General features: G+C 47.5%; 2 protein-coding genes across 3 annotated transcripts; one reads left to right on the forward strand and one right to left on the reverse strand.

Moving 5' to 3' along the window:
- Positions 1 to 410: 410 nt before the first annotated feature.
- Positions 411 to 7757, reverse strand: LOC144128248 (uncharacterized). Its single transcript, XM_077661507.1, has 3 exons — positions 7482 to 7757; positions 7059 to 7230; positions 411 to 6527 (listed from the first exon to the last, which is right to left on the reverse strand). Exons 1-3 carry the CDS (start codon positions 7633 to 7635, stop codon positions 6095 to 6097), a joined length of 759 nt encoding a protein of 252 aa, XP_077517633.1. The 5' UTR covers positions 7636 to 7757; the 3' UTR covers positions 411 to 6094.
- A 29-nt stretch (positions 7758 to 7786) lies between these two features.
- LOC144128246 (uncharacterized) lies at positions 7787 to 21537 on the forward strand. Of its 2 annotated transcripts, none has more exons than XM_077661505.1 (6): positions 7787 to 8460; positions 9706 to 9972; positions 11280 to 11466; positions 11528 to 11627; positions 11695 to 11837; positions 18408 to 21537. In XM_077661505.1, the coding sequence occupies exons 1-4, from the start codon at positions 8197 to 8199 to the stop codon at positions 11581 to 11583; spliced, it is 774 nt and encodes a 257-aa protein (XP_077517631.1). In that variant the 5' UTR covers positions 7787 to 8196; the 3' UTR covers positions 11584 to 11627; positions 11695 to 11837; positions 18408 to 21537. The 2 variants fall into 2 exon arrangements, with proteins under 2 accessions (XP_077517631.1, XP_077517632.1); XM_077661506.1 differs by having other exon boundaries at positions 7855 to 8235; positions 18408 to 21531.
- Positions 21538 to 22090: the final 553 nt, after the last annotated feature.

Raw genomic sequence — 22090 nt, forward strand, 5'->3', positions numbered from 1 at the left:
ATGACGCTGATGCGCTCCCGTATGAATCCAAAAAACCATCATATGTTCTTCACGGGATGCGCGAGAAATTTTCAAACGCCGAAGCGTGCTCTGTAATACTTTGGCCGAACCTGTACCTTTCCCGTAAAAGCTCTGCAGACTTGATTCTTTACATTGCCATGTACTGTGTGTTGGATTGTGCCTTGAATTTTCAGCCAATTCTGCCAATTATCACCACCCATTATGTTTTACAATCTCTTCAGTAGTCACGGAATTCAAAAGCAGTAACTTGCTATACACCACGACTAGTCAAGCTGCTTCTGCAGCTTTTTGCTTTGCCCCATATTTCTGATGGAAATAAATGAATTTGTAAGCAGACTGTTCTCTTTGTGACTGCAACAGATCACTGTATTCACACACTAAAATGAGAAACTTTAAACACGCCTTTTATTTCACAGAAATGTGGACATGTAAGCATTGAAAATGACCACTGCAACTGCAATGTCCACAGTGTCAAAGTTGACTACAAATAAAAAATGCATAAAGGAATATAACCTTGATTACTGCACAAAAGTGTCAAAGCTGCAGCATTCAGAGTTATCACAGCATCACTACAGTTGGATATTACTAATCACACACTAAAATGAGAAAACTTAAGACACCTCTTATTTCACAAAAATGCAGACTCCTGATCAGTATTCAAAGCAATCACTGCAACTGCAATGTCAAAGTCGACTGTAATATAGAAAATGCAAGGGATGTAACCTTCATTATTGCATAAAAATGTACATACTGCAGGACTCATCGTTATCACAGCATCACTATAGTTGGATACAACTCAAGAATAAAGTGGCAAATGCCTTTCGGCATCAATGGCTAACGATGCCATTGGCTGGGGGGCCTCCTTTAAGCAGCACCTGCTGCTTAGCTTTTGAGTTGTACCTGTCAAAGATGATGATATGGGAAACATGAAACAATGAGCATTGCTCAGAAATGCGACTGCTTCATTGCAGAGTTATCACAATTGATGCACAAAGCGATGCTGGCTTCACTGTATAATGATGTGGTTGACTATAATGCCTTGTGAAAATACAGAATGTTGATGTCTTGATTATTGCACAATTACGTGTGATAATACAAGGTACAATAGCAGTTCACGACGAGTGACACCAACAGTCACCGCAAGCAAGGAAAGCATAGGGAGTTTGTATGCATATACTGTTCGCCATTTCTTCATATTGTGGTACTGCTCGCTTGGAAATTAGCACTGTAATCTCGTTATGCCTGAAAGGAAACTGATTACAAATCGGAACAAAAACATGCATATGCCAGCAATGGGAACCAAACTCGCGATCGTACACATAATGGAGGTCGTGGGTTCGGATCCCACTGGCGGCAGTTGCATGTCCTTGTTCCAATTTGTAATCTGTTATCTTTCAGGCGTAACAATATTACAGTAATAATTTCTAAACGAGCAATACCGCAATATTCAGAAATATATATGCATCTAGTTCCTTATGTTTTCCTTGCTTTCGGTGACTGTTGGCTTCCTTCATATGTGCTGTGTAGCGATCGGACTGCGATAACGTTGGCACCGCGGTGGGTGATGCCTGGCGGCGAAAGTAGAAGTGCGGGCTATAAAAATGCGGCTCATGAAATAAACACTTGTCATTTTCTGGTTGCTCACTTGGCGTGCGTGTCATGACGTAACAGTGGCGACGAGGATGGGATCTCAGCGAACGGCCGGATCGAGCTAACTGCGTCAGTGGTGGTGTTAAAGCGATGCCTGACGACCAGCCCCCGGATTTCGTCAAAACCTATGGCGCCTGGAAAACCTACCAGATACGCTTGGAAGCGTACTTTGAAGCGCATGGCATCGCGGATTCGGCGAAGAAGCGAGCCCTGCTGGTAGCTTCATTACCCAGCAGCGCAGTCAACGTGCTATGGGGGCGTTGCCACCCTACACCTGTGAACTAGCTGCAGTACAGCGACATAGTCAAGCACTTCCAAAACTACTGCGGCCCCGAAGTCAACGAAATATCTGCAAGCTACAACTTTTTCACACGAGTCCAACAGGAAGGTGAGGCGGTGCAGGAATTTATTGCTGACGTTCGCCGACTTGCCGAGAGCTGCAATTTTAGTGGCTCGTTGGAGCGTATGATCTGGGACCGCATTGTGTGTGGGGTACGAGACGAGGGCATACAACGCCACCTGCTGACCTCTCGCACTTTGACGTTGAAGGAAGCCGAAGAATTCGTCCTGTCGGCTGAAAAAGCCATGGGGGACTTGCGACGCATGTAGAACACCGTATCGCAGCTCACACACTTCTAACTACGTCAAGGCGACACGAATGCCAAGGAGGCCAGCAAAACCAGCTAGGATGGACGTACACAATGGCCAGCCGTGTGATCGTTGTGGTGGGGTTTACCACCAAGCCAACGAGTGTCGTCACGTACGGATGGTCTGTCACAACTGCAGGAAGCGCGGACACCTGTCCAGAGTGTGCCTGGCCAACCACGAATGGCTCGGCAAGCATATGGGAGCGTACCCCTTTCCGGATATAACAAGGACTCGGACGATGGGGACGCACTTTATGCTTTAATCACGCAAACATCTGGGAATGAAGCGAACATTAAGCCCATATTGCGCGAAATAATCTGGAGCGGCGTACCCTTACCATGTTGGTTCGCACCTGCTCGCCCGTGAGTGTAATCTCAAAGGCAGCTTTCCTGAAACACCGCAATGTGTGGCATGCGTTACAGAAGACGACAGTAAGTTTACATTGTTTTCTTGGAGCACTTCCTGTCGTAGGACAGCTGGAACTGACGGCACCCATGGGAAACACGTCCGTGGACGGCCGCCTCATCGCCGTTGACTTACAAGGGCCGACGCTTTGCGGCCGCGGCATCATCCGAAGCTTTAACGCAACGGGTTGTCCGGTCCTAAGGGCCAACCCTGTTGGATACATGCAAGTAGGGTCGGAACCCAAAAATGAGATCCTGCAAAAGCTTCTCGGTGAGTTCAGCGATGTATTTTCCCCAGGACTGGGGCTATACAAAGGGCTACCTGTGAGTCTTCATTTGAAAAGAGGGGTAACCCCACGATTCTGTAAGGCGCGCACTGTCCCCTATGCACTGAAGCCGATGTATTCCAAAGAAGTAAACCCGCTCTGTGGCCGAAGGCGTGTTATCACCAGTTCCGACCTGTGAGTGGGCGACACCGGTGGTACCAGTTGTTAAGCGGAATGGTAGGCTGCGGTTATGTGGGGACTTCCGTTTTACTGTGAATGCTGCGACCGAGACAGAACAGTACCCACTGCCAAGGGTAAAAGATATGTTCGCAAGTCTCAACGGGGGAGAAGTCTTTAGCACGCTGGATCTTCGGGATGCATATAATCAGCTACAGTGGACGAAGATTCCAAGAAGCTGACCGTAATCAACATGCACAAGGGTCTTTTCTGCTTCAATCGCCTTGCTTTCGGCACCTCCTCAGCGCCAGCAATTTTCAACACCGTATGGCAGCGGTGCTTAATGGCATTCCAGGCGTACAGGTATACCTGGACGATATCATTGTTGCCGAGAAAGCGCAAGATTACTCGGTGCTGATGCAGGTGCTGCAACGGCTAAGAGAGCATGGCCTCCGGTTTAATCGGGATAACTGCAAGTTCCGGCAGGAAAAGGTCACGTTTTTAGGCCACTGCATTGACAAAAAGGGTCTTCGACCGAACGGGGAGAACGTGGCTGCAGTTTTCAACGCACCTAAGCCAACATCGGTGAGTGAACTCAAAGCCATCTTAGGTCTGCTAAGTTATTATGGCAGATTTCTGCCCCAAATGTCTACCACGTTAGCACCCTTCTGTGGTTTACTAGCGAAAGGCACGAAGTGGCAATGGGGAAGCCAGCAGGAACAAGCCTTTTCGGAAGCAAAGACAGTGTTAAAGAAGGCAAAATTCCTCATACATTTTGATCAAAGTAAGACGATTCGTCTGGAATGTGACGCATCATCGTTCGGCTTGGGAGCAGTCCTCTCCCATCGAGTCGGAGGGGTAGACTACCCTACTGGATTCAAATCTCGCACGCTTAGTAAAGCTGAAAAGAACTACTCGCAACTGGAGAAAGAGGCACTGGCCTTGGTATTTGGCATTACACGGTTTCGGGACTATTTGTATGAAAGGCCATTTGTGCTAGTCATGGACCACAAACCCTTGACAGGATTGTTTAGCCCCGATAAAGCTATTCCTCAGATGGCCGCGGCTCGCATCCAGCGATGGGCCCTGCTCCTTGGAGGCTATCAGTATAAGTTAGAGTATCGCAAAGGAAGCGAGAATGTAAACGCAAACATTCTTAGTCGCTTGCCTCTGCCAGCACGAGAACCAGAAAATTGCCAGATGGAATTGCCAGAGTATGTTCTCTACTTGCTGACGTTAGAGCAGGCGCCTGTCAGGGCACAGGAATTAGTACACCTAATGCAGAAAGACACTTTGTTGCAGCACATCGCAAAGTGGATTGTGAAAGGATGGCCCATGTGTCTGGCGGAAACTGAGGAGTGGTTTCGACCCTTCTTCCACAAGCTTGACGAGCTGACTAAAAGTCAGGGAATGATCTACTGGGGTCACCGCGTAGAGGCACCAAAAGCGGCAGCATTGCGATTTCTCGAAACCTTGCACGAGACTCATCCTGGAATGGCAACAATGAAAAGCTTAGCCAGAAGCATATTTTGGTATCCGGGCATAGAGGCAGACATCGAGAACTTTGTGCGCCACTGTGAAACTTGTTCACAAGCCAGTGCCTGCAGCCCTACCACCAGTACCACGGCCGGAGACAAAACGAAAATGGTCTCGGCTGCATGTCGACTATGACGGGCCAGTACAGGGGCACATTCTTCTGGTGCTTGTGGATGCAAAAACTAAGTGGATAGAGGTCATACCTATGAGCAGCACCCCGGCAGAAGCAACTGTCAGAGCATTAAGATAAATTTTTGTCAGGTTTGGTCTACCACACACACTGGTGTCTGACAATGGACCACAATACATATCGGCCATTTTCCGGCAGTTTATGGCTCGCAACAGCATTCAGCATATCACATCGGCACCCTACCATCCACAGTCCAATGGCCTGGCCGAGAGAGCTGTCAGGACTGTCAAGGATGGACTTTGTAAAGTAAAGGGTGACAGTATGGCACACTGTATGGCTCGGCTCTTGTGCCGGTACCGCCGGACTGCCGTGAAAGATGGGAAATCACCTGCGGAAATGTTGTTGGGATATCAACCCCGGACAAAATTAGACTGCACAATTCCTGATCAATACGTCAATCCTGACTCAAACCACAAGTCTCCCATGTCGTTCTCTCCAGGTCAACCCGTGTGGCTTCGCAGCTTTCGTTCAGGCCCAAAATGGTTGCCAGGCGTTGTCACACCAACCCGGGGATAAAGGGTGGCAATAGTGGCCCGTCCGGGCGAACATCAGCGCTACCACGCGGATCAACTACGACCTCGTGCTGCCACCACACCACCCCAGGGCGAGCCAATCGCCACTATTCCATCCCCGCACCAGGCAACCTAAGAAATCCAGCAGCCGCAAGCCACTCAGGATCACGGAGCCGACGGTTTTCCACAGAGTGAACTTCACAGGTCAACAAGATTAAGATGTCCACCACAGCGGTTAAACCTGAAAAGGGGAAGGAGTGCTGCGTAGCGATCGGACTGCGATAACGTTGGCACCGCGGCGGGTGACACTCGGCAGCGATAGTGGAAGTGCGGGCTATAAAAACGCGGCTCATGAAATAAACACGTCATTTTCTGGTTGCTCACTTGGTGTGCGTGCCGTGACGTAACAATATGATCTTCCATGCATGATGTACAGCTAGAAGCAATATAAGAGGGAACATGGGAGCGTGTGGCCTCCTCGCTTTGCAAAGTGCTGCCACAGACAGAAGGCGAGAATCGTCAGTGTAAGGCCCACGCAAAGTATGCATGGCCACCTAATCTCCTTGAGCATGACCCTGATGACACCTATTCTAGTCTATTGGTGGCTGCACTTTGCAAAGTACGGAGGCCCCATGCTCCTGTGTTCCCTCTCATATTGCTTCTAGCAGTTCACAGGATGTACCAACTAAATCACTTCTCTGGTATAAACTGGAAGACAGTCTGCAACACCTTCAATTGCATCTCATTTTGGAGCCTCTCTGGCACTTGCCTCATTTTGTCTACAAGGTATGCCCCAAAATGGTCAAGGACATCTGGTTTTTTCTGGAGGATTTCTCTGAGCATATCTATTTCACTGTCATATTTATCTATTTTGCTTTTTCTTTTTTTATGTGAACCTGCGCTGGGCAATTCAGGCACAAGCTCAACACTGGCATTTGGGGCATCTGGGGCTGGAGCTGAGCTTGGCCCAGTACTGGACGGCAATGAGGCATGCTCGTTGGTGTACATTTGTTCAGAAATCTCCTCCGCACTTGCTTGTGGTGTGTCGTCGCAGTTATATTCTGGCACAATATACACAGGTTCCGAATGGCCATACGGCAGTGGTTCCACGTTGCCCGAGGTCCTACAGTAAAGTAAAAGACAAGTAAGTACCTCCACTTTCAATCAGGGAAATGAGGCCCTTGAAAGTTTAAATGCACTTGAAGACAATGGTCTGCTCGAATTATTTAAAAGGCAGCAAATACAAATTATTTTCCACAATAATTTTCAACATGACAGACAGGAAATAACATTGGGCCTTGGTTTTCTTGTTCTGTGCAAAACTGTAAATCATGGAGGTCTGCCGAAACCACACATGGTTTCGTTTATGGGGGTTTAAACGTCCCAAAGCGATTCAGCTGCTATGAGGGACGCCGTAGTGAAGGGCTCCTGAAATTTCGACCACCTGGGGTTTTAATGTGCGTGCACTGATACAGTACACGGGCCTCTATCATTTCGCCTCCATCGAAATGCGACCGCCGCGGCCGGGATCGAACCCGCGTCTCTTCGCGTCAGCGCCCAAGCGCCATAACCACTGAGCCACCGCGGCGGCGCGGAACTGCACATGACAGCATACATTTAGTGAAACGTAATGACAACCTCCAAATGGACTTACGGTCTACTGCGCATTGTGTCCCGCAGGAAGAGCAGCCTTTCGAAGAAAATCCAGGTTGCTGTTTCTTCAACCTCGTCCGCCCCAGGCCCGCTCTTTTTCGCCTGGATGCGCCCTTTAAAAACCCCCCTGAAGGTGTCGCGCAGATTTTTCCAACGATTCTTCACATCGGGAACTGCGTAGGCATAAAAAGCGCAGTAAATCGGCTATCAGGTGAAAGCCTGTATCGAAATTAATCATGCATTTGGCATGCAAATACGCTGCCCGGCGGAGTGCATTTTCTAGCGAACGATAACGATCGCTCGACGTTACACAGCTTGCCACGTCCTAAAACAAAGTATTTGCGAAACGCCTCACTCGGCGTACGGTCAGCATTTCGTATAGTCTATGGCACCAACTGAGCGCTTTGTTTACAAAACCACTCACCTGTTGCACCGACGGCTGCGGCTACTCGGCGCCACGCCGCTTCCGATACGTTGCGAGCATTGTAGTTCTTTCGTTGCAGGTCCCAAAGGACCCGCTCGCACTCCACGGCGTCGATGAGCCTCTCATTGAAGCCTTGGGCTTGGGCGTGTGCCATGGTAGTCCAAATGTATTACCCACGGGTCACTCACAAGAACTTGCCAACGCAAAATGCGGCACTTTCGGGAAAGCGCGCGAAATTACCGGCAGTGACGTACGCTGCCGGATTAGCTGCTATTGGCTATCGCGTAAGCAACGGCAAGCGACACGGGCATTTCGCGCGACGGCGTCGCTTTCGCCTTCGCATGAGTTTTCGCGTACTTACATGAGTTTAGCCTTGGAGTTCGCGTACATGGAGTTCAGCTCCATAAAAGCAAACTAAACTTTACTAGCCTCGACAGTGCGGCCGGGCTGTAATTTTTCGTTCGCGTCGCACCATGTGAAACAGGCATTAGATGACGCGGTTGTTGCGACGCGCGTCCTTTCTTGCAATCTTTCCTCTCGTATCTCTTTATAAATATATGCGCGTGGCAGCGATTGTGGCTCAGCTTGAGCCAGTGGGCAGGCCCGTGCACTTTCCATTTCTGCCATCTATTCATTCTTCCCGCAGTCGCAACAACAGCCGCGCTCTCCGCCGTCGCCGCATCCGCTGCGCTGGGCTTCGGTGCTATGGCCAGCTATGGCCGCAGCGAGTCAGCCGGAGCAGACGCCCTCGAGAGTGGGTACTCACAGATGTCGGGCTAGTCGGGCCGAGTCTGATCATCCGGGCGACAACCGTGCGAGGGATTTAGCAATCAATAGGGAGCGTAGGCGCGCTAAACGGGCAGCCGAAACCGATGAAGAGCGGGAGCTTCGCCGGGCTCAGCGGCGAGCGAAAGATGACGAAAGAAGACGGCGACGAGCCTTGGAAGCAGCCGCGCCGGACATTCCCGACCCGCTGGAAGTGAGTTCTGGCAGTGCTAGCTTGCGTTTGTATAACCAAGGTGTGTACCCGATAAAGTATAGTATGAAATATAAATTGCTGCCGAATACCACTTTTGTGCAAAATTGAGAGCAAACAAGTAGCGCTGCCGAGAGATGGGAGGCGCTCGTTGAAGCATGCAACAGCTGTCAAACGAAATGAATCGGTGCTTTTAGTGCGAAAACATCTACTTCGCGGGGCCCAGCCCGCTCGCCGAGTTTGTGTGAAGCTTTGACCTTGAGGCATTGGCCGATGCAGAAATACTGCCGCGACTGGATGTCGAACCCGCGGCGGTGCGAATAGATCAGCTTCGATCGCTGGCCACTGCACGAGAGAAGCTATATGCTATCGCCGCAGCAGATCACGTCTCGTGTAAAACTGCAACACACACTCGAACTATGCATTGCACATCGTCATCTTCATCAACTTCCATCGGCGGCGCGAGCACATAAGATCAGCTTAACCTCGATCATGGCTTAACCTGAGTCTGATATCGTTGCCTGACTTGCCGACGACCCAGCAAAGCATGCCATGATGGAGAGCACTCCGGGACCATCAAAGGTCGTCGTTCGGGAGCAGAGAAGCTAGTGTTTGAGAGAAATGGGGGAAAAGCAGTGGGCTAGGAACGTTTTCAGATACCTGTGCATAAGGAATGTTCACACGAAATGGAGAAAGCGAACCAGAAAATTGACAAGCAATTATCTGGACAGCAGTAAGGGGGCAAATCAGCAATTATCGGTTAAGAAAAAGGTTAAAGAAATAGAGCTCTGTGGAAGACAGGGATGCTGACGAAATCGGCACTGGGAACATACAGGATCTTTAAGCAGAAAATTGCCGAAGAAATTATCTATGATAACTGTAGGGGAAGATCTTTGTTGTTCGAGGCCAGGACAGGAGTTTTGTGGACTATGACATATAAAGTCAGGTACCATGAGATAGACATGTTCTGTGTTGCATGCGGAGAGGAGGAGGAAACGACTGAACACTTGATACTTTTCTGTAAAGGGCTTCACCCTACAGTGGAAAACAGCAAGGCTGATTTATCCAAGGCATTGGGGTTTAAGGACAGTGAAGGGAAAGTAGATTTTAAACGGGTAGAAGTAACCAAGCGAAGGTTATCCGATTGGTGGCTAAAATCAAGACGAGTAAAATTTCACAAGTCATGGCTAGGTGGATTGAACCACCACCTGATTTAAAGGGTTCACCCTTATTCATCCATCCATCCAGGAGGAGTTGCGCCGACGACACCGCACTGATGTACAGCGGGAAAGACGGCGGCGTCAGCGTGAATCCACAGATCCCAAGGACGTGGCTAGACGGAAAAAAGAACTTGCGAACAAGCGACGGAAGCGTCTGGCAGCGTTAGCAGCCCAAACACCGGAACAGCGAGCCGTTCGCCTCGAAGAACAGCGAATTCGTTACCGCGCAAGACAAGAAGAAAGACTGCATGAACAGGGCCACCAACGGCTCACTGAGGAACTGAACGAATGCCAGGTAAACTCTGAAATGCGGTTGGCCATTGCCGCGCGTCGGCTACTGCCAGGTTTCAGCTAGAGTTTGTGCAAAATCCGTTTGGTTATCCGATGCGTATGCGAACGACTGTCGCATATCAAAGATCTGGATGCGCTAAGCGAAGCCTTGCCCCCGACATATATCTGCTTGCTTTCCCCAGAGATAAATGTAGCTAACGTGAACGTCTAGCACCGTTTAATTTTGGCTGAAACCCTGCAATTTTTTTTTTCCAGCAATTGTTAATTTAGGCTACATATATTATTCACATTTGCTCGTGCTCGGGCCCATCTGGTTAATTCGAGCTGAAAGTGCTCTACTCAATAATTGTAGTTCACAACTCGTATTGTCAATGTTTTTAGATAGATTGCGTATGTGTCTAAAAATGTTTTCTGCTCATGAGAGTAGTCACCTGGCTGGACCACTACTATCTGTGCTTGTGCTTCGAGTGTGTCAACATGGCTTCGTCAGAGCAGTCTTTGTTGGACTTCGATCAGATAGCCTAAGAAACCGAGTTGGTGCAGATTCAAAGCACCTTTCATGCAATGAACGAACCCCTGAAGCCAAGACAGGCACAAGAGGCGAAGGAAAAGCGTCTAACGGAAAAGCATTGTGAGATGCACTATACCCTCTAAATGAGATTTGCAACACCGACGCTCATTGTCATGGAGTCAGGGTGCCAAATGCTGCGTCAATGGAAGCCGACGTGATTCTCTCACACACTCGCAGTGCACACCTACGAATAGTCTAAAAGCTGTTTCATGCATTACGCAGCAAGCATGAACATATGTTACTTTCCGGCAAGAGCCGTTTTACGGAGCCCTCCCCCCCCCCCCTGAGCCAAGCTTCAGTGTAATCCAACTACACTGCTGGGATGACGTTAGATCAGTCGCTGAGCTCCAGAACTAAAATGAAGCAGATAATGTGAGCTAGTGTTGGTGCAAAGCTGCGAGTTACTATGCGCCCACACTTGTGAGCAGGTGCTTGCACTGCACGCGGCATGACGTCACAGCTATGATGTAGATAACTGGCGCGGGTCATAGGTATACTTTTTCTAGTGCTGTGGCTGGCGAAGATGACCACCACCGCGCTGAACAGTGTAAAAGTTGTTGCCCCAGAGAAGACTGTCGCGCATGCTGCCGAACGGGCTTGGATCTGGAACTAGTCTGAGCATCAGCGTCCGATGAGTGCAGTGTAAAGCATCATAGAACAGCATGCTGTAAATTGGTTCACACTGGAAATTTATGCACCAAGCAGCAAAGCTTAGCTCTGGTTGTTTTTCCTTATTCTAGGCCAAGCATGCGACAGTGGCTGCTGGGTCACCTTCTCAGCTTTCTGGTGGCAGCAGGAAGCACGGCCAAGGCTTCTCGGAAGACAGAAATCTTGGGGTAGCTATAGGCACCTGTGCTGTTTGTGGCAGTTCCATAACCTCTCTTCCTGTACCTGGAGTGAGCGTGCAGACAGAAGCAAAGCATGAAGGTAAGCACGGCAATTCTCATCTCTGGCAGTGATGTCATGTCATTATGTCATGTCCATGCAGCAATACAGACAGCAGCACTTATGTGTGCTAGGGGGACTCAGACACGCAACTGGTAGCTGATGTCAGCTGCCAATGTTGGAGATTACCAGCTCATTTCCAGGTAATACCAAGGCACCTTGATCGTTCATTAGTATGGTTTCTACATGTTATGACTCTTGGTGTTGCAGGCATACAGCATTGCAGCTGCCGTTGGCTCATGTTACATTCACGGTCGTGGCCTGTCGTTGCTGACTGCATCAAGATGCACTTGGAGCGCTTTTGCACATCCATCCAAATCTGGTGCAATCCTTCCAACGCTTGCCTTGAAAAGGTACGCGCAGCTTTTTCACACATGCCTGAAACATGCATTTGCATTTTAATGCAGGAATGCATTTAATCGCTACATTTTGAACTCCCATTGTCTGTCAGTTCTATCCACCACGGCTATAGGACATCTATAGGTGCCCTAGTTAGGCTGAGAGAAGTTTCGAAAATTCTCGTGTGTTTTGTTGTATTTCTTCAAATATCGTCAAGTCAAGCAGTACTAACTGCAAACATTTTTTTTTTCTACTGCTACCTACGATAATGACATTGCAAAGGCACAAGATTTTTAGTTGGGAGAGTTCTAGCGTATGCGCCCCGGTGCCTAGGATTGCTGCCACTGCGCGGTGCACAGCCGTTCAAACTAGAATTGTGGTGGTGGCGCCAGATGGCACCACTTGTCCGCGTGTTGATTTCTTCAGACGCTACGATGTTAGAGCTCGTGGCATCGCCATTTACAAAAAGCACAGAAAACGTCGTGTACTCAGGACACCGCAGCTGTCGAAAGGCCAAAACTCATGTGTGAAGATGTGTGCCGTTAAGTGCGATGTCAGTGGACAAGACGGGGTGATAGCGTTTATACATTTCGCCAAGCACCATCCAAAAGGACATAAAACATTTCATGGCCACGACTTTTATGAAATATGCGAATGTGAGCACATGCATTGTGCAGGCACTGGACGGTCTCCTCATCATCTGTGGCGACTTTAGCGTCAGTGCTAAGAAATCACAGTGGTTGCCAGTGTTCATGCTTGTACTACTTGGGGTCACAATAGTTAAGAACCCACTTCGAGCCACTACCAGAAGTGCATCTTGCATTGATTACAACTTGGCGCGACATGTCGACGTAACCAGCTTGAACTATGTGTCTTACTTCACATGCCGTTACTCGCTTTCCTGCGCAACAGCTCAGAGCATACGCATGATTAAAAGTAAGTTTCCTCAAAAACTGTACTTTTTTTATGGCAACGGAACATGGGTCAGCACGCATGCATTCCTGCAGTGACTAGGCGCTGCACGGATTAGACCGCTAGTTTTCAATTTTATCTGCACCTGTGTTCTGTTACCTCAAGAAAATTTTTTAGATGCAGTGGTCTTTACACGGTTTGGATCAGTTCGCTCAGTTGGCTTGGTTCAGGCTGAGAGAGAAATTTCACATAGGAGAGCCATGCGGAACACCCTCTTAGAATGACCCAGCAATCCGCCCCTCACAACAGGAGATAAGGAGCATTGCTACACGCTGTTCTGAATTATTGGGATGGATGCCTCGTGTTGTGCCAAGGGTAAAATGCGGAAGCTCATCTCCAGCGTTTCATCAATGAGATGTCATAAGATTGTGATAAGTGAGTTGAAGTTGCCAAGAGGAGGAATCTGGTGTTTGGTGGAAATGGTTATTTACTAAGTGTGGAGCCTTGTGGGGCTGCGCAATCAGTATGCATTGCAATCAAAGTATGGAGCTTGATGGCAAGCATTATCAGTAGTAGAAGATGAATTGTGTAGGCATAACGTCATGTGATGTTCGTACCAAGGGAGTGTTACAGGGGCCAGTGGTCTTGAAATACATTGAGTGGCATCTGCAGGGCGTGTCCGCAGTTGGAAGTGATTGTGATGTCGTGACGTGTGCTTGGCAGCATGTTTAAGGCGGCATAATGTGCTTGCCTTATGGTCACTGGGCCTTCCTTGTTTGCCTGGACAAGAAGCAGCCAAAGCAGGCTGTAGCATGGCACGGTGTTTCTGCCAATAGACCACTGAAGTTCTCAGTTCTGGGCGTGTTTTACACTGCGTTGTTGGTGTGGTGGTAGCTGGCAAGGTGACCTGTAAGCCTAATGCAGGGCGCACGACTCAGGGTCCGGTTTTTCTTCCAGATGTGCCACCAGACAATTGTGCTGTTTGCATGGCACGGTTACAAATTTAGATGCTGGCCCGCAGATGACAGCTACCAGGTGAAATGGTGTAATTCAGTGCAACTTGCTGACTGCTCCAGTAAGTGAAGGACAGAAAGCGAACTGACAGCACCGTTCATACTGGAGAGAGGCGAGAAAGCAGCATGGTGTCAGCTCTGCCGAGTGCACTTTGCAGTCAAATTGATCCATTCATATCTGCTTTTGCTTAGCGCCTCTCAACACGACAGCGTTAGGGGTGTCATTCAGCGGAAAAGGCAGTGTCATCCCATCAGTATTGTTGAGTTGTGAAACTCCAGATTGGTCGAGAAGGTTCAATGTTGCCTGTGGGGCAGCAGAATTGAAAAGGATTAAGACAATAAGTAAATTGTGACTACAAGGTCGTAATGTGACTCAAACGTCATTGTGACATGTAAAGATATAAACGAAACTGTGCTATAAAGAAAATTGGGGTAATTAGTGGGGAATTCAGCCCCTGACAGTCTGATTACGAGTCAGACACGTTTCCCTGCTCCACACAGGCACGTTCATACGGCTTTGTTAAAGAGGGGTATGTATGTATGCTAATGTGTGTGTGTGCATGTGTGTGTGCGTGCAGCTGAGTGCATGTTGGTAAGGGGTGAACGGCTACATGCTTGTGTCACGTGACATTGGTGTGTCATGTGATCTGGGACATTGGTACAGCACGTGATCTGGTAATATGCTAATCAGACTAAGTGAAGTTGTTTACAGGACCCATTAACGCTATCGCATCATACCCTAAAAGGTGGAGCTTAAGTTTCCCTCGGATTTCCTTCTTGTGAGTGACATTTGCATCGGAGCTAGCTGTGAGTGATTATCAATGACTCTTTACAAATGGCATGTCTGCAGTTTCGAGTGTCATTTTACTTTTGCTGTAGAATGATGACTGTTAAATATAACGGGTGTATTGTGGTGAGCATCACGTAGAAATTTTATGGGTGTCTTAACACATCCATGACTGTACTGTCATTCTTTCACATTGCCAGTGCCGCGAGTAGTGAGAGTTCTCATTGCTCACCTGTGTGCTCCTTGTTCCTTTTTTGTCTTTTGTCCGTTTGCCATGTTCCACCTGAAACGAACCTTCATCAACTAGCCCAGTTGTCCATCCTACTAGAACATAAAGAGACATAACAGTATGTCGGGTTGTGCACCCACATGCCCTGTGTAAAACACCAACAACTTCCATTCGTGGGCCCAGTGTAGAAAAATAGCTGACTGCATGAACTTTAACCCTGCATGCAAGATTTCTTTCTTCTGGATGTACAGAATGCTAAAGCAGCTTAATAACTCTAGCCAATGCATCTGGTTTCAGAAGTTGTCCTTAGCAGTGTTCATTGATGCAATAAAATGGCAGTAGTTGCCTAAAACAGTTTCCACTCATGATAAAACTAGAGTTTGGCACATCCTCACAGTGCTGAGTGAACTGCGCCAGCTGAAGACGGCTGGAAAAAAACTACCTCATATTTCTCACCTAAATCGGGGACGAGAGCAACAGTGCATTTAACATACCAAAAAAAGCTTGGTACTTGTTGTGGTGTTTTGTGTGTCCAAACAATACATTTAAAAAGTTTTGAGGTTTTTCTGCTTATAGCATGTTGGCAGCAAATATGCACATTGCACGAATTCAGTTTGTTATTCACATCTCCCTTGTTTTTTAGAGATTAGCATGTTCTCATATGGACTTAACCCTACTGTTGGCCAGTAATAGAAGTTGTGTCCTGTTTTCACATGATGCTCAGGCACTAAGTGATTTATACGTGATGGCTCTGTGGTTATGGTGCTTGGCTGCTGACCCAGAAGAGACGGGTTTGATCCCTGCCACGGTGGTTGCATTTCTATAGAGGTACAATGCTAGAGGCCTGTGTATTGTGCGATGTCGATAAACGTTAAAGAACCCCAAGTGGTGGAAATTATTGGTGCCTTTCACTGCGGCCACAGTCTTTTAATGCTTTTTCTGGTCACGAAACTCCAGCCAGAGTTTCATATAGGGACAGTGCACGCCACTTGTGGTGCCGCTGTTGGAGAAAGGCACGTATGGCTGTGCGAGCCCTGGTCACAGCAGCTGTTTGCCTGCCAACAAGCTCACATTTTCTTGGTAGTTGTACTTTCTAGAGATTGGTATTTGGACTTAGCATGGACGCTGCTTTATTGGTTATCACCTGAAAGCTTGGCTGCAATACCAAGACAGTTAAAACATTGTGCGATCGATGGCAGCCACTAGTAAACCTTGCTATCAGCTGTTTTCTGACCAACAGCGGGCTTACTTTCTCTCGTTGCTTTTTATAAAACAGCGATTTTTTTACATGGGTCCAGCTTGCGCATTCATTTTCACCAAAACTTGCCTGCAATGTGACTCGGAAGATCTAGTGTAGCGGTCAGTTATATTTATATGGGTCCGGATTGTGGCTGTCTCAGCCAAGTCCTTGCTTTCATTGAAGTGCATAAGACTGCTTACGGGTGGCATTTATCTTGTGAGATATGCAGCAGTCTCACTTATGCTGATAACTAGACGTTATGGCAGCATTTTAAGAAACGGAGTTCACACTACAGAAGCGCTCACATGACGAATGCACCGGCAGTTTGATGCTGCAATCTCAATTTTTTTTTTTTCTGACACTTTCGGAGTTGGCAAACCCAGCTGCTGAAGACTCTTGCTACATAAGCCATTTATTATACACTTCATCACGCTGTGATGACAGAGATGCTGGTGAGGGAATTTCGAAATTGTTTGTTCAGTGCTTATGTTCTGGCTTTGTGCTACCAAAATAAGAGACAAGCTGTGAGCGGCCACACAATAACAAAAACGAGCAATGATAGAAAGCATGGAGCAACATGTACAAAATTAAAAGCGGTAGGGGTTTAACGTAGTTAAACCAAGTAGACGTATGAAAGCATGTGTTTAGCCTGGTAGGCTCATGGTATTGCCTTGCTGGGCTGTCGGCATGTCTGGCAACGGTATTAGACTCAGGTTAAGCTCAGATCAAGGTTAAGCTGATCTGGTCTGTTCGTTTTGCAGATGGAAGTTGATGAAGACGACAACGTGCAATGTGCAGCGTGAGAGTGTGTTGCAGCTTTAAGAGATGTGACCGGCTGTGGCCATAGCATAGTGCTCTCGTGCAATGGCCAGCGAAGCTGATGTGTTCGAAACCCAGTCGCTGTAATATTTTATTTCCGCACCCTCAAAGTCAGGGACGCTACACTTGGTTGGGTTTGACCCCTTGAAGTAGTGCTTTTGCACTAAAAGCCATAAGCACATTGAAGAGTACAGCTGTCTAAAATGCAACATTGTGGCAGATTATTGCTCAAGTAGGCTTATAGGCCTTCAAATATCCGTGAAACGGCCGCCAGGCCCGAGTTTCAGCTTCTCGCATTGCAACGACACTGATTCTCTGTGGACCACAAACTCGTCAGGCCGAATTAAATCCGTGGAACCGAATGCATCTCGTAGACACGGACATGCTGGTAGTTAAGCTAAATCCATCGCTTTCCTGTCGGGGTGTCGCCCATTTCTATATTTTGCGCTACTCGGCATCGCTCGACAGACAGAACAGCAAGGCCTTTTCCTGCGTACCTCCGTAGCTTGGAACGACGACCCATCACGCTGCAAGTATTCGGCATCGCAGGCTTGCTCGTTACGTGCACTGTACGTGTTTGCAAACGATGGTAAGATCAGAAGAGAAAATAGCTGCTGCCATATCTGCGGCGTCCCATTCCACCTGCAGTCTCGCGGCCATACATACGCTCGCTTGCTCGCGCCGTTGCCCCCCACAGGACTCTTAGTGCTGCCTCGTGGAAGGCGCGGCCAACATATGAAGCTCTCCCATGGCGTTACGGAGCAATTTCATGACCATAAAAGCATTGAAGGACTATGCTACGGCATTCCTCATAGCCTGAGTTGCTTTAGGTCATTAAACCCTATAAAACATTAAACAATTAAATGATGAAAGCAAATGCTACAATCACAAAATCAAGAAATTAGTTTTTAAGCTTGTGTGGGCCTTTTGTCTACAGTTAGTGGCACACACATATGTCATCGGACTGCTGAAAGCTGAGTTTGTGGTACCTAACGGGAGTAATCAGAGAGGGGTGAAGCCATACCTTGCTTTCCAAACTCTAGGGAATATTAGCAGTGAACCTCAATAAGTGCTAACAACTCAAATAGACTCAAAGAGAAAGTAAGTTTTGTTGTCAGATGTTTTCTTTTCATGGTAGTGTTAAGCAGGGATTGAACACTGCCCAGCATGGATCGCACTGTGTCTTATTTGTGAAACTTACCTCGATTCTACCCATATGGCAAAACTTGTTGAGTATGAAAACTTCAGAATGCCCAGCAATCTCTGTATGCTCGGCAATATCCTCGAGAAAGCAGAGTTAAAAATTTCATCTTAACATTACATGTGGTTATAAGTTGGTGGCCTCTTGTTGCAACGCTGTCTCCGAGTGTTTGCTGTTGCCCTCTTTTGCACGCACCTTTTGTCCTCAAGATGACTAAGTGCTGAATTGTCACTAAGTACTGAATTTTTATTAGATCAGTCATCACAGGCATTTCACTTCTTGCTGTGCACTGTTTGCATAGTCTTGAGAGTAATGCCATTATTATCTCGTGCTAAGTCGAGACATTTTGGACTGATGACTTGCTTTGTTGTCCTTATTGGCAGCTGCAGCCATGGTCCAGCTGGTGTGGTTTGATGTGCGGCCCGAGCAAAGAGCCAGCTGGAATATAGGGACTGCCCCCATAAACATGAGGGCATGTGCTGTCAAGGCCACAGCTCTACACTGCTACGTGTGCCATTCTGAGTCATCATGGGTGACTCCCCCCCCCCCCCCACCCCTCCCCATAAGACATATTAATAATCCCAGCAACAGTGGATGATGACATCGCGGCCCGCGCGAAGTCGAGGATTCCAAGGCAAATAGATACCAAATACAATAAAAAAAACGCCGCTTTTTTTTTTTTTAGTTTGCTTCACCATTAAGCTCGAGAGCCGCGAGGAGAAGCCGACTTTTCGAAGCCCTTGAGGCCGTGCGGCAAAGTGCGCTGCGCTCACGGAAAAAGTCAAGCTGTCTATGAACGTGGAAAGAAGGTGGCAAGGGTAGCTGAGAAAGGAAAGTCAGTAAACGTGCAGTGAGGCGTGGAAAAGAGAAGAAAGGCATGCGTTCGTAGCACGGCAGCGTGAAGCGCCGGGAACAAGAAGCGGACGCATGGCAGCACTACGTAGGCGGTTTCGCTGTGCTTGACTGTATTCATTACTACTGCTTCTTAAATGACGCTGACGCCACAGAAGATGATGTCGTGATCATGCAAAGCTTTGGTTTTTACATGGAATTAAACTCTATTTTTCTATATTCGTAAAATGTGGTACTTCCACAAGAAGTAAACCAGCTCAAAAACATGATAACATCCGATAACGGAAAATAAATAATTGTCACATAAAGGGACGATAAAACCAGGCTAAAACGTATTTCTGATTTTCTTTTATAAACCAACACTTCGTGCCTAGTAAACAGCCACAGAGCATAGTAAGAGCCATGCCATAATCAACAACTCGTAAAGATTTTTGCTAGTCCAAGCTACTTTACTATAGAGCGGCTGTAGATAGCTTTGCCTACATATCATTTCATGCTAGTTTTCGTTTACTTACTGGTGTTTGCTCAACATGCAAGGGCACTTTTTAATGTGTACTTTTTTGTAGATAGCTTTGCTGGCATATCATTTCATGCTAGTTTTTGTTTACTTTGGTTTCTGCTGTAGAATTGATTTGAGACACATGCTGTGACATGCTCCAGAAGGTGTGTTCAAAACTCGTGGCTTATGCAGTCTGCTGCAGTTTTTCACATTTGTTGAATTCCTCTTCCATTAGGCGCGCCTCATTTAAGAAGCTTTAGGAAAAAATAACCTGTTTGTCACATTAGCTTAATTCATTGCATAAGTATTGAGGTTGGCATTGCAACACATTGTCTTCAGTTTGGTCAGTGTAACTGCTGTTTGTTGTCGGATCAGATTGACATGATCAGAGTTTGGTCACTTTTGAATTAAATTTGACAGCTGTATCTCGAACAAAGGATGTCGAAAGAGACGAGCAAGCTGCCACTTACTTTCTGTAGTATTTCTCTCGTTCACCCATGTTCAGTTACGGCTAACTTGGCCAGTTAGCACAGCTTCATGTCATATTCAGTGCACTTGCCCCCTAGTGTGGGTAGTGCTTGTGATAAAGCATCACCACATGCCTTGTTCCAACAATGATCTCAGGCTCAGAAGTGCAGACTTCCAAGTCTCTCACATAATCACCAGTGTGAAAGGTTGTTTATGTATGTACCTGCTGCTTTTGGCAAACGCATGTGTGATTCATACCTTGTGTGTGTGTACATTGTGTTGATGAAAGACTACACAGCCTCGTGAAAAAGAAAAAAACGCGCGGCCAAGTGCTTTTTGTAATCTAAACGCTCACTTGGTGTGAAAAAAGTGTCCGTGCAGTCAGGTCTGTACAGTTAGGATCAGTATGAAGGTGATAATTTTTACCCAAGCCGGTCCAGGCCACGAATAAAAAATTACAGGGTAGAGGAACCAAAGCGGGCCACCTATGCAGCCTACTTTGTTTAGTCTCCATGAAAATACATAGTAGAGATGACGAAGCAGTCACCTTCATATTCATTCTGACTGCATGTCTTTGAGGTGACAGCTGGTGTATAGCCTCTGAAACTCGGTAACTCATAATCATGAGGGAGAAACTAAATGAGCGTTCGTGTTCAGGTGTGATCTTGATGGCTTGAGAGGGGGTTGTTACTACCGTTGAAATTGTGTTCCAGTGACAAAACAAGCACACAAGCACGTAATTGACTGAAGACTTCCAAAGCAAACTCTTTATTTGGGGTACTAGTGCCTACAAAGGGGACAAAGAATTAAGGAGGGCACTTAGGACGACTTATATGCTTTGAATTCACAAGCATTGTTTTAATTTGTTTAATAAAGTGAAATAGTTTGACTTCGTTTGACTTAAACTAATTTTTTTTACGTTGAATGTATGGGAAACTAACCAAATATCTTCATATTGTTTACCCTTCCTAGAATTCATCTTAACTACGTTCAACCTAATGAAAGTCCGCTGTATTTGCATGTAGAATGTTTTGTATTGCCTTCTCTTGTTCCACTCAGACACAGAGAGCAGAAATCCTTGGAATGAGATTGCATTTGTGTTTTAGCCATTGTGCTTGCTTAAGAAATAATGGTAATAGAGCATATTGCAGCAGAGTAAAATGTTAATTGCAGGGTGCCCCCTGCTACCGACAGCTTACCGTTAACTGCGATGTACAAGACGTCAGTAAAGGTTTGCCGGTTGTGTTGGTCCGGTGATTTCCAGAAACTGGATGCACCGCTTGATGCCTTCTCGATGATATGACTTGCAGGCGAAGCGATTTAGTGAGAAACGAACTTTTATACAGGCTATTTACAGATGGGTACAAACAAAAGTCAGTATACGGCCACAACTATCCGCGGCCAGCCTAGCCGACTGCCTGCACAGAGGCGAGGGACACCGCGTCTCAACAGTCAAACTGGTGCGCCTTGCACCAGCTCTCAACGGTCACTCCCTCCGCCCTCGGCCAGACCGAGCGCCTGCCAGCTAGGAGTAGCTAGAGACAAAAGCCCACGGGCGCGGCTCCCTTCGCGGGTACACCCCGAAGATGCTCGCGCCCCTTTCCACACGTAAAAATAAACTGCTAACTGCGGCTCATCAGTTTTGACGAATAGGAAAGTTCAGAACTGATGTCAGCGTTTTCCCTTACCCCCCCCCCCCCCCCCCCCTGAGTTCCTCCCCTAAGTGGTCTCGCAATCCTTCGCCAAGGGGACAGGGGTCCAAGGTCGAGGCCGGCAGATAGCCCCGCCGTCCGGAGCGGCGAAGGAAACCGCAAGGATGAATGGGGAGACTAACCAAAAAGGCATGAGTCCGCTTCTAACGGCGTGCACCAAAACAAAATAAAACAAAACCGGACGCGCAGCCTAGGTCACTGCCCTCTCGCGGAATATTCGCAACACATGTACAAAAAGATGCGACAGCGCGCCGAACCCTACATCTTCCCCCCAAGACTCGGCTAATCTATTCAGAGATAAGCCGAGGAAACAAACAACAAAAAGGGTTCGGCAAGTGGCGGTTGAGTACCTCTGCACGAGCAAGCAACCGGAGCCTGCGAGCCCGCATGCTGCGACCCTTCGTCACACACACAGATACATGCTACTAAGGTCCACAAAATATAGAGAGAAAAAAAAACACGCACGGAAATCCCACACTTTCGTTTGATCGACGTGCGCCTTTCTTGAGTACAACGAGTACAGTTTGTTGTCCAT

This window comes from Amblyomma americanum, chromosome 4 (genome assembly GCF_052857255.1).
Source record: "Amblyomma americanum isolate KBUSLIRL-KWMA chromosome 4, ASM5285725v1, whole genome shotgun sequence".
Lineage (NCBI taxonomy): Eukaryota > Metazoa > Arthropoda > Arachnida > Ixodida > Ixodidae > Amblyomma > Amblyomma americanum.